A 15,478-nucleotide genomic window follows, 5' to 3' on the forward strand; every position below is an offset into this window, starting at 1 on the left:
CAGCACCATGCAGCTGTGAACAGCGCCTCCGCACCGGCGCCATCCTCCCCAACACCATTTTAACCGCGGTGCACAGGCAGAGAGATTGTGGCAACTTTCTCAGCGGATCGAAAATCCTCCCTCACTCCCCCTGTTCATCTGCGGTGTAGACGGGCCGGGGCTGAGGGGAGAAAGGGGGACTTCGAATTCTCCGGAAGAATACAAGGATTTTTTTCCCGGGGGGGGGGGGGTAAGAGAATGATTTCCCGCAACAGTTCTGGTGTTTCCCGCCGCCCCCCTCCCACCCACCCCACGAAGGTACTTTTAAAAATATTTTTGCTGCTCAACTAACAAACTGCAATAATATCTCACTGCAAATGTTTCAAGACACATTAGCAGGACATTGATCCTGCAAGAATCGCAGGTGTGTCTGACTCAGAGGCCGGAGTGTGGTTCTGGATTGTGGGGCAAATGAAAACGGTCGGGCTGAAATAGTTTGGGCCAAAGCACATGTGGGGGGAACGATCGAGCTTATCCTATCGTCGGCGTGTCCTATGAATGAGCCCCACTGCATTTCCAAAGAATCAATAGGGACTGTGATTAGAGATGGGAAGAGAAAACAGCCTCCCTTGAGATACGCAGCGCAAAGCACAGTCTCGTCGACACACCCGCCCGGGCAACAACTGGGTGAACCTCGACCTAAAAACCGACCGTTTCCAACGCCCAGGCTCGGTCCCGAAAGGATATGGCCACTCAGTTATTCGTTTGGCATATTTTCGGATGATATTGTCTTCGCTGAAAATGAACAGTGATCGGTTGACAGTCAAGCAGTTCTGGCGGACGGGGATGGGGTTGTAAAGGGCCATGGTTCGGGCTCTTTGGGCCAACGACTTCGAGCCGTACATGCCTCTCTGGCCGGCTTGAGGGCCAGCGTGGCGGTTTGCCCCTCTGCCTCCACCCGCCGGACTCCCTCCATAGCAAGCCGGCACGTCGTTTCCTAAGCGAGCCATTCTGGAAAAGTAAACCACACGTTAAAATCCCACCTCAGATAAGGCACGGGGCGAAGACGCATCACACACGCATTGGCCGCATGTTCCTGCTTGCGGGTGGAGAGTCAGTGAAAGGACCGAGCTTGCCTTGCGTGCAATGTCAATCTTCTCGCAATCTAAGCAGCGCCAACGCAAGTATTCGGTCTCATGCCCATAACTTCCAATGGGTTCTGCACATATCCAGAGGAACCGCTGGGAAACAGCTCGCTCACCAGAGCGAGTATGAAAAATGCACCGCTTCCTTGTCTTGCTCTATATTCTGCGCGGGAGCCCCCGACACGGGCGGTTGTCAGTTTCAAAACGCTCAAAGTAACCAATTTGCGAATCTGGGCTCCTTATAGAACCCTGCCCACGTGATCCCTGCAAGCCAATCAACAAGAACAACTCCACCTTTCTCTCCCATTTCCATTGGGAGGGAGTTTTCTCCGCGCTCCTGCATTGGGAAAGATGAAATAGCATCCCCAGTGTCGCCTGCGTCGTTCCCACCCGGGGAAGAGCTCAGAGCGGCTTCTCGGCCAGAGGGGAGGGGGTGCTGTTCGTGACCAAAATAGCCCCAACAAAGACAGGCGTGTCCGGCGTGCACGCGCGCCGAGCACGGAGAGCAATGGGGCGCCCCTCGGCGTGCCCGCGCGCCACCTCGCTCGCTGCATGAAACTTTCAGACAGTCCGCAACTTTCACTTGGTCCCTTCCCAGTCGCTCCATTCCTGGACCCAGCATGGACATCGCGTGGCCGGGGTATCCCTTCTCCTTTCTCCAGCGTTCGTTGAACCCGGGGTTCACTGGGCGTCCTTCCGATTCCAACAGAGTTCCCAGCGAGGAAGCGGATCTTGTTCGGGGAGAGGGGGGGGGAGAATCCTCGCGCCTCTGGGGACACCGACGCGATTCCAGAAAGAAATTGAAATGCGCCTTTTGAAAAGAAAATGGAATAAGCTCTCTGGAAAGGGAGAGGTTATTCCACTTGGTGTCCCACTGAGGATTGCGGGATTGGGCTTGAGCGAAGGAGACTGTGGGGTCTCCAGCCGCGGGAGACCCCGGGGAGGACTGAGGTAGTGAGGAGAACGCCATTGGGATGTTCCACACGCACGTCGCCAGACTTAAAAAGCGAACAGAACGCGAACACAATGACTAGGAAACGATGTCGCTGTGAATGTGAAGTGAGGGTGTCAACCAGAACTGGCCAAGTCCCTCTCAAAAAACCAGCCGCTGCTTTCCGCTCAGCCCGAGATGGTCCCACCAACGTCAGGCTGGTTCATCTGCTCGTCCACCGCCGCCACCAGCATCCTCTGTACCGCAGCTTATCTCCAACTCTTGACATGCTCACCAATCTGGTCGTTGAGCTCCTATCACCCTGGTATCTAATCTTTTTGGGAGTCGGATGGAAAGAGCCAAAGGAAAGGTGTGGAAGCTAATACTTTCGCATTTCCTCCCTATGTTTCTGGTTTCCACACCAGAAGATACCATTTCTCCATTCCTCTAAGAATAAAACACCGAGGTCGAGTTATTCCTTGTCAGATTTATAGTTGAAAATGCAAGAAATAGGATAGGACTGGGATTCCAAAAACTCGAGCCGGCTCCGCCATTCAACAAGATCGTGGTTGATCGGGCCTTGGACCCCAAGCTCTGCCCCTCTCCCCCTTCTCTCTGACCCAACCAACCCCCCCGCCCCACCCCCTTTCTCTGCTCCACCAACCGGTCCCCCTCTCTCTGCCCCACCCACCCATTCCCCACACCCCCATTCCCCACACCCCCACCTCACCCACCTGCCATCTCCCCACTGTATCTGCCTCAGCACCAACTCACCCCCCCATGCTTTTTCTGCTCCAGCACCAACTCACCCACATGCTTTTTCTGCTCCACCCACCCACCCATTGCTCCAGCTCTCTGCTCCACCTACACACCCATTACCCCTGTTCTTTCGGCCCCACCTACCCATTTCCCCATCTCTGCCCCAGCCACCCCATCCTCCCAGTTCTCTCCCCACCCACCCACCCATATCTCTCACCACCCACTCATCCTCCCATATCTCTCCCCACCCACCCACTCATCCTCCAACTCTCTCTCCACCCACCCATTGTCCTCCCAGCTCTCTGCCTCAATCACCTACCTGTCCCCAGCTCTCTCTGCCCCACCCATAGCTCTCTCCCCCTCACTCACCCATTCCCCCAGCTCTCTCCACACTCATCCACCTGTTCCACCAGTTCTCTCCTCACCCCTCAGCTCTCTACCCACCCCCCTCTGCCTGACTCACCCACCTGTTCCCACAGCTCTCTCCCCCACCTATTCCCCCATCTTTCTCGGCCCCACCCACCTGCATCCCTGTGATGCAAAAATCAATTATCCAAGGAAACACATCAGAATTACCAGTAATCTCAGAGATTTTCCACAATCCAATTTAAATTTAGTCCATTGGCAGTACTGGACATTATACACACCAACTCAAATACTCTTCATCTTGACTGTATTGTTTATAAATAGAAACACCTCCTCAATTGAGAATTTAGACTTCAGCTTAGAAATATGTCAAATAATGGCCTAAATAGTGATGGTAACAGATAATGTTTTATCTTTTTCGCTGACCTAGTACATCCTGCAGCCAACCCTTCCATACACAAGGCCTAAACCGAAATACTGACTGACTAATTCTCTGCTCGGACCTGCCTTTCCTGCTATGTTCCTCCACTAGCTGCAGTTTATGTGTTCCCTCAACATATTTTAATTTGGAACCAAGGAAATGTTAATATTTTACACAAAGCTGAGATATTGTAAATATGGAGCTACCCTCTTTGACTTTTCTCAAATTTCTAATGGGTTTCTTCCAACATCAGAACATCTGTGCCAAACAACCAGATTTATTTGAAGCTAATGTTACAATTTGCATGACCAACCAAGACTATTTAACTCAAACCACCAAATGTGTAGAACCTTGTACTAAGACCTTGCTATTATTTGTATTTAACTTGGCATGTTGCTAAATATTTTGCAATATCACAGAATAATGCTTGTCTAAGTTTAACAGTGGAAACATTTATTTATTCACATAGACACTTGTAAGAATTATATAGATAAATTTGAAATGTCGATGAGTGAAAATTACTGATATTGAAACACCATTCTGAGTGACGTTTTGCACCACATTGAAATTGACTAATTTTTCTGAGAACTCCTTCATTATAATTCTGTAATACCTTTGGCAATTTTGAATGAAGAGATGGTGTCTTGATCAGTTAAGGAGAGTTGATGAGTGCTGGTCCTGCACTGGTGTTCTCATTAATAATCTTTCCCAGCTTACCGATGATTAGCTAAGACATCAAAGGTTTTTGGGGATAAGGCCAGGAAACAGCACAAAGGGGGAAATGTATCAGGTCATGATTAAATGGCTGAGTAGATACGATGGGCTGAATAGCTTATTTCTGCTCCTATGTTTTATGGTCTTATGGAACAAGGAGGAGCTGAATCTCTGACTGATGTTTATCTGTCATCCACTCTGAAAGCCTCACACTGTCTGGAAAGTCTTCACTGCTAGAGCAGAGCTCACTGATCACCCCCTTTGGGATCGTGAGCTCTGTCTCATGCAGCATGACCAGATTGTTCCTCAGCCTTCTCAGTGGGCAGGTTGGATGCACTCTGTGCTTTGCCCTGCGCTTGATGAACTGGAACGAGGCAATGGCACCAATGCCTTCAGAAAGTTCATAATTTCAAAACATCTTCAATGACAAGATCAGAAAAAAAATCATAGAAAAAATTTTTTGAATCTTTTAATGGGACTATTTCAGAGATAGTGTGCTCCCACGATTATACAAAATGATCTCAGTAAGAAAAACAGAGGTGAATCTGCCAGTAGAAATAAAGTAAAATAATTTGCAAATGCTAAGTGGGTTATCAGAGATGCCATTTCTTGAGATTCCTTTCCTGGACTAAGCATTAGCCTCAACTTCTCAATTGACAATTCTCAACATTATAAAATTAATCTTTTTAGACCAGCTTTCAGCCACCCCAGAATATAGAACATAGAACATTACACTACAGTACCTGTTCTATGGCACAAGATGTTTTGCCAACTTACATAAACCTACTCAACAATCTAAACCTTCCCTACCTCACAGCTATAACCCTCAAAGGCCAGTTGTTGAAAATGGATGTGAAGTGCTGTGTGACTTTACCTGCTCCTCAAGATGTTGCAGTGACCAGCCCTTGAGACACAGTTAATATAGTTGTTAACAATTTCAATGTGGTGCCACATATCACTGAGAATGGTGTTTCAATATCTAGTAAGGAGTTTGTACATTCTCCTTTTGTCTGCATGGGTTTACCTCTGAGTGCTCCAGTTTTCTCCCACCCTCCAAAAATGTACAGTGGTTAATTTGGGTGTAATTGGGTGGCATGGGTTTAAATGGCCAGAATTGGCTTCTACTGTGCTGTAAATAAATAAAAAAATCAATTGGATGCTGATGTGACAGATATGCAGTAAACCCTCCAGAAAATAGATGTGTCCATGTAAGTGTAATTGCATCCGTTTCCAACACAATTTATTCCAATTACTGCCAAGCAATATCTGGCGCTGAAATCAGTTTTATCAAGCATGGAATCACAATGCTTCAGATTTTATTTATTCAAGATTTCTTTTTATTTTGATAACACTTTCCTATTTTTCTTTCTCTCTCAAGTTAGAGTTGTACAGTGCAGATATGCGCCCTTCGGCACACTATAGAGATACCGCCCCACGTACACTAATCCCCTTTGCGACATCAGGTCCATTACCCAGTCCCTGCGTAAATGGTATGGCCAGTCCATTCGTTGCTCAAGAGTCTGTCCTGAGACACATTCACTAGGCAATTTCTCCAAAAGTCATTTATCTAAAGTGCCCCATGGTCTGTGACTCTGCAAACGCTTGCTATAATTCATTCAACTCATTGTATTAACAGTGCCCATAATTAAACTAATGGAATGTATACTTCATCCAGTCATCAATGAGTACCAGTAAACATTTTACTATTCTTTATTACTTGCTTGAAATATGCCTTATAAATGTAAGGGAGAATTTGGATAATGCCAGATTTCTGTAAGTCAGGTCAGCCATAACCCAGGGATCCAAAGTATCTAAGACCATCACCTTCGCTGGCAGATCCTGTCTCTCCCCACTCATCAAGCTCCCCTAACCCTAATCTTTTCTTCAACCCCTCTCACTTAATCACATCTTTCCTCCAATATGGCGATCTGAACTGTGCACAATACACATTGTGGACTAACCAACTGCAATCTGATGTCCCAACTCCTGTGAGCTTGGAAAACCTTCTTCACTGTTCACCACGCCAGCAATGCTGCCATCCACATTCTTATTCAGGTCATTAATGTCGGCACCAACCCCTCCGACATACGAGTCACAAGCCTTCAAACTAAAAAGAAGCCTTCCACCTTCTGACTCCTTCCACCAAGTCATTGGACAATGCACCCTGGATCTCAAGCATTCTTACCTTCCTGACTAGTCTGCCATGCAGGATTAAATTTTAATTTAAATTTAGACACACAGCATAGTTACAGGCCCTCCAGCCCATGACTCTGTGCTGCCCAATTACACCTAATTAACCTACAACTCTGTACATTTTTGAAGGGTGGGAGGAAAATGGAGCACTTGGGAAAAACCCACACAGACATGGGTAGAACATATAAATCGCTATTGAATAAAGATCTACCGGGACCAATGCCTGAAGAGGGCGGATAAAATCAGTGAACCGGTGCAGACTCGAAAGGCCAACATGGCCAGTTTCCGCTCTGTAAATGATTATATGGTTATTAAAAACAGCACCGGATTCAAATCCCGGTCGCTGGTGCTGTAATAGCGTTGCACAAACCACGATCCTAACTGTAACCACACAGTATTAACTATTAGCAAAACCCTTTCAAAGGTCTATGTGGGCAACCTACCATCTTGCCCTCTTAGTCACTTCTTCACAAACTCAATTAAATTTGTGAAAGATGAATTTCCCCTGCACCATGCCACACTGATCCTCCCTCATCAGTCCGTGTACACACTGACCCTCCCAGCTGCACATACCTGACATATGCCACCTTTATCCTGACCAGAGCCTCAATACTCTTGGTCATTCAGGGTTCCCATCTTTTGCTAGCCTTGTCCTTCACCCTAATAGGCACACTCTGTTCCTCAACTCTCCCATTCCCTCTTTTGAAGACCTCCCACTTGCCAGAAACCCTTTTACCTAAAAACGGCCCCTTTCAATCAACTTAGAAAATTCCCATTTGTTGCTTAGAAAATTAGCCTTGCCCCAATTTTGGATGTGAATCTTTTTCTATGACTGTCTTGAAACTAATAGAATGACGATCACTGGAGTTCTCCTCCATTGGCACATCAAATGCTTGCACAGCCTCATTATTAATGAGGAGGTCATGTAAACAATTCTCTGGTAAGGTAATCTACAAGTTGCTTCAAACAACAAAACTCACCAGCTAAAATAAACTTGTTATTCCTGCACCAATCTGTGATTTCCATACATCTTTTCTCTTCTAATTCCTGTGGACAATTAGGGGATCATTGGCGGTGGGGGGAATGAGGGACAGGGGTAAGGGGGCTTTCATGTAATACCAAAATTGTCAAACCCTTTTTTATGTCCAACTTCCACTCACCTGACTTCGCTGCACCTTATCTAAGGAAGGACTTTCTCACCATGGAGGGGGTGCTGAGAAGATTCACTAGAATGATACCAGGGATGCATACGAAGAAAGGTTGGATAGACTAGGCTTGTATTCTCTGGAATTTAGAAGAATGAGGAGGGATCTTATAGAAACATATAAAATTCTTAAGGGTTTAGATAGACTAGACGCAGGTAAGTTGTTTCCAATGCTGAGAAAAACTAGAATCAGGGGTCACAGGGGAAAGTATTTTAGGACTGAGATGAGGAAAAAATTGAGATGAAGAAAACAAAAGGGTGGTGGATCTGTGGATTTCGTTGCCACATGAAGTAGTTGAGGCCAGTTCCTTGTCAATATTTAAGAGTAGGTTAGATTTGGCCCTTGTGGCTAAGGGGATCAAGGGGTATGGGGAGAAGGCAGGAACCGGGTGCTGATCAGCTATGATCATATTGAATGGTGGTGTAGGGATGAAGGGCCAAATGGCCTACTCCTGCACCTATTTTTCTGTTTACATTCCCTTCACACTGCTATGAAGTTCTACGTAATTAATCCCCATCTGAAGAAACCACCACATGTAGAACATTACAGCAATGTATAGGCCCTTCAGCCCACGATATGGTGCTAACCATTATCATCTACTCGACATCTAACCCTTCCCTACTTCATGCCCATAACTATCTATTTTTCTTTTATCCATGTGCCCTATTGTACCACAGCCAGAGGCTCCTAGACCACAGCCATTCCCTGAGTATGAGAGCTTTTCTTCACATCAACACCATACCCTTTCTCCAAGAACAATTTGCTCTGTGGAACATCTTCCCTTTATGTGTTAACACATATGGACCTCCGTAGAGCACAAGACCACAAGCGGAGCCACAGCCCTAGAGCTATAACCACTGTCAGATTTGGAAAATGACCCTCAAAAGCTTCCACTAGATTTATTTTTATAACATAGCAACTTATATCACATATTCTCCTTGATTTTTTTAAAATTTCTGAAATAATTTTCTGTAAATTTGATAGACCTATACAGCAAGCAATGAGAATGGTGATTGTTGTTTCTCATTAGTTTTGGAACATACAAAATTCAGATTTATTGTCAGTCTACATGGTTATCATCACCTTAAACTGAGATTCTTTTCATCCGGGCCAGGCAGAATTTCTACTGATTGGTAGTGCAACAACAAAAATAACTCAAAATACGTACACAAAAGAGAGAAATGTTAAGAAGGAAGTGCAAACAAAATGTGCTATACAGAAAATAAATCTTCAATAATAAATAATGTAGAAAGAATGGAATAAATATAATAATTGTTCTGAGTACCTTTGGTCGTGGCATGGTGTGGGAATCACAGAGTCATTTGGTTTCCACTGATTGTGGCAATATAGAATTTGTCAAATTTTGCCTGTTTAATTTATAATGGAGCATAACGTTGGTGAAAATTAAGCAAGTCCTGGCTGGCTGTGGCATTACAACACGGAGTCAGAGAAATCAGGATTATGTGATATGTGTTTAATGCAGATGTCATGTTTGAAAAACCATTTGATAACATTTCACAGAAATGTTTTTTTTTCTGAAATCAAAGCAAATCATCAAAACAGATCCGAGAACTCACCTGATAATAGAGGATCACCGAACTGAAGAAATTCACTGATGCAGCGGTGGGATTTAACAAACATCAGTTCTGCAACCTGTATTATGCACAAACTATTCAAAGTTGTAAATGGAACGTTATTTTCTTAACGGAAATGTCATGTGATGAAGAGTCAAAAACAATTCAGCTTTCTTGGCAGAGCCTGAGCTTCTAGTTAGAAGAGAGGATAAAGGGAAAGGCTGGACCACAATCATTGGGGAACTACAAAATTATGGAGAGACTTCAGTGGGTGAGCACCATCCAAATGTCTTTGGAATCCACGTTTTTAAAAAAAATAATAATACTGATGTGTCACAAGTTAAAATGACATGCTTCAAGAATAATTAAAATCCCAGTTATTCATTGTACTGGAACACGGTAGCAGGCAATCACAGATAAATATTCAGTGAAGTTCACAACTTATGCTTATGTTTTCAGTGAAGTTCACAACTTATGTTTGAAAGCAGAGGACCCGACAGCCTAAATGACATAACCTGCTACAAAACCAAATGGAGTGCTCTAGGAGACTGCAAAACTACACTCCCAGATGAATTGAATGCCTTCTATGCCTGATTTGACCACAAGAACAAGGAAGAACCACCACAGTGCACCCACATGTCTCCTGATGATCCTCTCCTGTCTGCATACGAGGATGACATGCGGGGTGCTTTCGGGAGAGTGAATCCAAAGAAAGCATCAAGTCTGAATGGAGTACCCGGCCGATTATTAAAAATCTGTGCCAACCAACTTGTCAATGTGTTCAGAGATATCTTCAATGTCTCACTCCAGCAGGACTTGGTATCCACCGGTTTCAAACAGGCATCAATCATACCAATGCCCAAAGAATGGTAACCTGCCGAAATGATTATTGACCAGTGGCACTCACATCAACAGTGACAAAGTGTTTGAAAGCCTGGTGCTGAAGCAGATCAGTTCACGTCTAATATTCGCCTATCAAAGCAACAGGTCTACAACAATTGCTATCTCACTGGCTCAACATAAAGCCCTGGAACACCTGGACAGAAAAGATGCATACATCAGGATGTTCTTTATTGACTAGAGCTTGGCATTTAACACCAACAACCCCTCAAAATTCATCTGCAAACTCCAAGACCTGGAACTCAACACCCCACTGTGCAATTGGATCCTGAGGATTGGTAAGAACATCTCCTCCACAATCTCCATTAGTGCATAGCATCATAGGGCTGCGTTCTTTGCCCCCTGCTCTACCTGCTATACACCTATGACTCTGTGGCTCAGTATGACAACACCATCTACAAATTCGCTGATGAAGCCATCATGTAAAAAGGGGTGATGAGTCACCATCCAGGGTGATGATTTAAAACTTCGCTGAATTCAATGTTACCAAAACCAAGGAGATGATTGTTGACTTCAGGAAGGGAAAACATGAGATATAAAATCCAGTGATCAGTGGAGGATCAGAGGGCGAGCAAATTAAAGTTCTTATCTCAGAGGATCTTCCTTGACCCAACACAGTGAAGAAAGCACCTCAGCGCCTCTTCTTTTTCAGGGGTGTGTGGAGATTTACTATGACATCGGAAACTCTGGCAAATTTCTACAGATGTGTGGTGGAAAGTGTGCTGAGCAGCTACATCATTGTAGGGGGTCACCAATACCCTTGAGCGTAAAGTCCTGCAAAAGGACATCACAGGCAAAACCCTCCCCACCATCAAGGACATCTACAGGGAACGTTGCTAACAGAGAGCAGCAGCAATCATCAAAGACCCACATCACCCAGCACACGCCCTATTGTCGCTGCTGCCATCAGAAAAGAGGAAAGGGTGCCACAAGACTCGCACCACCAGGGTCAGGAACAGCTGCTCCCCCTCCACCATCAGACTCCTCAACAATAAACAATCAGGGACACATTTATGGACTCTTACTTCTGCACTTTATTGATTTTTTAAAAATTCTCTGTGTTTTGCACAGTCTGTTTGCTTACATTTTGTTATCTGTTTACAGTTCTTTGTTTATTTACATATTTACTCCGTGTACATTTTTTTTTGCATGACCAATTAGTGGTTATTCTGCTGCACCCGCAGGATAAAGGAATCTCGGGGTTGTATGTGATGTCATGTATGTACTCTGACAATAAATCTGAAATCTGATTCCCCTTGTGAAAGTGAAACAGAGCAGATATCTTCAGTGAGTACCACCAGGCACTGCTGTGTTCGTTCTGCAGTAGAGCCTCACAACAAAGGAATGATGTACAAACTGGGAATGCAGCCAAAATAAGTAGCTGGAATCAGGTGGGAAAAGGTTGTTCAAAACATTATTAAAAACACACAATGTAAACCTGTTATTATGATCAAAACAGATGGCAGGTAATTGATGAGCCAGGAATAAAAGGTGAACCACCTGTGGCACACACCACCTAACTCACTCACACCCAATAGATACTTGACTCAGCTCTTCTTACAACAACAACTTTTATTTGTGTTGTGTATTTGATAGGGTGAGATATCAATAGAACATTACAGCACAGAACAAGCCCTTCAGCTTATGATGTTGTGTCAATTGACTGAGTCTAACAGCAATCTAACCCTTCCCTACCCTACCAGACCTAACTTACTCTACATCTCAGGATGCTTGGCAAGAGTTTTCAAACATTTAATGACGCAAATGGTCAAAGGTCTAGTCAAAAGGGGGAAGTATTACAGATCAGTCTAAGAGAAGGAAGGGGGTGGAGAGGCAGAGGGGTTTTCATGGTAAATTATAGACCACGAACCTGAGGCCAATAAAAGGATGATTGAGTCAGAGCATCTTAGTGTAAGTTCCCCAAGTGCCCAGACCTGGAGGAAGATCAGGGTTGGAAGGTTGCAGGAACTCTCACACTGAGGGGTGGGGAGGATTATGGAAAGATTTTAAATAATGTACAATAAGGTTGTAGCACTGAGGAGTAACTCAAGCAGAGGCCAGTGGAGGCCATTGAGTTCAGGGGAATGGTTGGACGGGATGGTGTGAGATAGGACAGAATGTATGGAGGGCTGAAACTGTCAGGTAACCAAGAATGATGTGGAGTAGTTGAGTCAGGAGATATCACAGATGCAGAAGAAAGCTCGCCAGTCACTATACTTCATGAGGAATTTGAGAAGACTTGGCATGTCACCAAAGACTCTTGCAAATTTTTACAGGTGCACTATGGTGAGCATTCTGATTGGTTACATCACTACCTGTTATGGAGGTACCAATGCACAGGACAGGAAAAACTACAGAGAGTTGTGAACTCAGCCAGCACCATCATGGGCATTAGTCTTCAATCCTTCAAGGACATCTGCAAGAGCCAGTGCCTTAAGAAAACATCCTCTATCGTCAAGGACCACCACCACCCAGGCCATACCCTCTTCTCACTGCTACCATCAGAAAAGAGGTACAGGAGCCTGAAGACGAACACTCAATGCTACAAAAACAGCTTCTTCCCCTCTGCCATCAGATTTCTGAATGGGACAGTGAACCACAGTTCCTCTTCTCTTGCACTAATTTATTTATTTTTAAGAAATGTAGTTTATAGTAATATTTGCCCCTGTGACGCTGCTGCAAAACATAGAATTTTGTGACATGTTCATGACAACAAATTCTGATTCAGGTTTCAGCATCAGAGAGTTGATGCAGGATCAGTGACCATCACTGCTACGAGAGTGAACACAGTCATCCTTGGTGGCATCTGGGGTGCTTGTCCCTGGGAACCAACGACACTGAGGATCATACTTGGTTTCAGCCTCAGATAGTGGCCAGGAATTCGATGATTTGATCTTGAGCTTGTGGATACTCTCAGTAGTCCCCTAAAATTTAGTTAAGTACCCCACTGAAAGAGTGTCCCCCACCTCCCTCATCTTGCAGCCTCTCCTTGCAAATTACCTGGATGGTTGCATCCCAATCATCTCCTCCCTGCCACCATGTTTCCGTAACAACTACTTAATCACAATCCTTTGCACTGATTTGCACAAATTCATTTACCTTGTTTGGAATACCATGGGGATTAAGAAATCTCTAGTTCAGTGGTCTCCTCTTTCAATGTCCTTAATTGGACATATTAATGTTATTAAGATGAATATCCTACCTAAGTTCTGATATGGTTTTCAAGCTGTTCCTGTCTTTGTTCCCAAAATTTTTTTTGATTCGCTCGATTCTATTATCTCTTCCTTTGCCTGGAGAATTAAATGCCCTCACCTTAATAAAACTTTCCTTCAAAATCCTAAAAAGAAAGGGGGATTGGTATTGCCTAATTTTAGATTATATTATTGGACAGCTATGAGCAGTGCCGTGATTCCAACGTGCTTCAAGACCGTCACCATCGTCCCCGTGACGAAGAAGTCATCAGTATCCTACCACCCTGTCACACTCACTTCTATCACCATGAAATGGTTTGAGAGGCTCATCAAGCTCTTGCTGCCCCCTCACTGGACCCCCCTGCCATTCACAAATAGATGAAACCACTCTACTAATGATACCATTGCCACCGCCCTCCATCTCGCCCTCACCCACCTGGAAAATAAGGTAAAGGATCCATTATTGTCACGTAATAATACATTTAAAGTGTAACATACATGAAACTCTTTAATCTTGTCTATCGTAAGGAAGACAGAGAGGATCCGTGTGTTCAAATGCTGTTTATTAACTTCATGCTAAAGGTAGAGCGGTTGATATGATCTATTTGGATTTTAGTAAGGATTGTGATAAGCATGTAAGGTTAATAAGGAAGGTTCAGTCACTAGAGATTAATAGAGAGATAGTGACATGGGTTCAGAGATGGCTGGAAGATAGACAGCAGAGAGTCATGGTGGACAACTGTCAGTCAGGATGGAAGTTATATGGTTATTTCAGCATTCAACACAATCATATCTCAGTACCTGATAGGGACGTTGAGCCTGCTAGGTCTAGACACCTCCCTCTGCAATTAGAATCTTGACTTCCGAACAGGGAGACCTCAGGCAGTCTGGATCAAGAACAGCACTTCTAAGCATGGAGACCCCCAGGGCTGCGTACTTAGTTCATTGCTGTTCACTCTGCTGACTCATGACAGCTCGAATTACATCGTCAAGTTTACTGATGATACGAACGTGGTGGGCCTTATCAGCAAGAATGATGAGTCAACGTACAGAGATGGTGCACGGTTCAAAACCCACATGGGGCGGACACACTGAAGGTGTATCTGTTGGCAGCAGATGAGGGGCATGGGGAGGGGGGAAGAATGTGGAAGGAGAGGGAGAGAAGAGGGATGGGGAGAGGGAAGGGCGAGAGAGAGAGAGATGGGGAAAAGGGAGAGGAAAGGGAGAGTCAACGTTCTGGCGCAGATCCAACAACCTGCATCTGAACATAAATAAAACAAAAGAGATGGTTGTCGACTTCAGGAGGGTCTGGGGGTTTGGTGGGGGGGGGGGGTGGGGGGAGGAATCTCTCTCCGCTTATCATTGATGGCTCTACCATTAAGGTAATCAAGAGTACCAAGTTTCATGGAGAGCACTTGGCGGAGAATCTCACCTAGTCCCTCTACACCAGCTCCAAACCCAAGAAAGCCCAGCAGGGCCTCTACTTCCTGCGAAGGCTGAGGAAATTTCATCTCCCACCCTCCATCCTCACTATATTCTATAGAGGATGTATTCAGAGCATCCTGTGAAATTGCATCACCTCCTGGTTTGGAACCTGTACCTCCTCGGACCGTAAGGCCTTGCAGAAGATAATGGAGTCGGCGAAGAAGATTTTTGGGGTCTCTCTTCCTACCATGATGGACATCGACAACACACAATGTATACAGAAGGCAAATAACATTGTGAAGGACTTCTCACACCCCTCTTTTAAATCTTTCTCCTTCTGCCATCTGGAAGAACCATTTGAGCCCTCATGTCCAGATTGTGCAACAGGTTCCTCAATTCCTAGAACATGTTGAAGTGCCAGTTAATGAAGAAATTAAAAGCTGTGTAGTTAACCAGGAATCATGGCTTTTATTAGTAGAAACTCAGTAGTAAAATAAGGAATGATAATGGGTGCGTACACAGTTATTGCCAAGGGGAGTGTCTTTAGTAGAGCAGACTAAGTACAGCGAAAGACTGACAGCATGACACAGATTCATCACACAATGTATACTAGTATATCATGGATTTTTATTGTATTATGACAATATATAACTCCTAATTATGTAAATCTGCTCC

The 15,478-nt window shown here is 44.7% G+C and overlaps 1 protein-coding gene across 1 annotated transcript in view; it reads right to left on the reverse strand.

The window, feature by feature from the left end:
- The window catches only part of LOC138762259 (probable voltage-dependent N-type calcium channel subunit alpha-1B), a 927,445-nt gene that overhangs the window by 852,938 nt on the left and 59,029 nt on the right, over positions 1-15,478 (reverse strand). Inside the window, exon 3 of the mRNA XM_069935943.1 lies at positions 727-990. Coding sequence (XP_069792044.1) covers positions 727-990 — 264 coding nt within the window. The remainder of the gene's footprint in view (positions 1-726; positions 991-15,478) is intronic.

Source organism: Narcine bancroftii, chromosome 1 (assembly GCF_036971445.1).
Source record: "Narcine bancroftii isolate sNarBan1 chromosome 1, sNarBan1.hap1, whole genome shotgun sequence".
NCBI lineage: Eukaryota > Metazoa > Chordata > Chondrichthyes > Torpediniformes > Narcinidae > Narcine > Narcine bancroftii.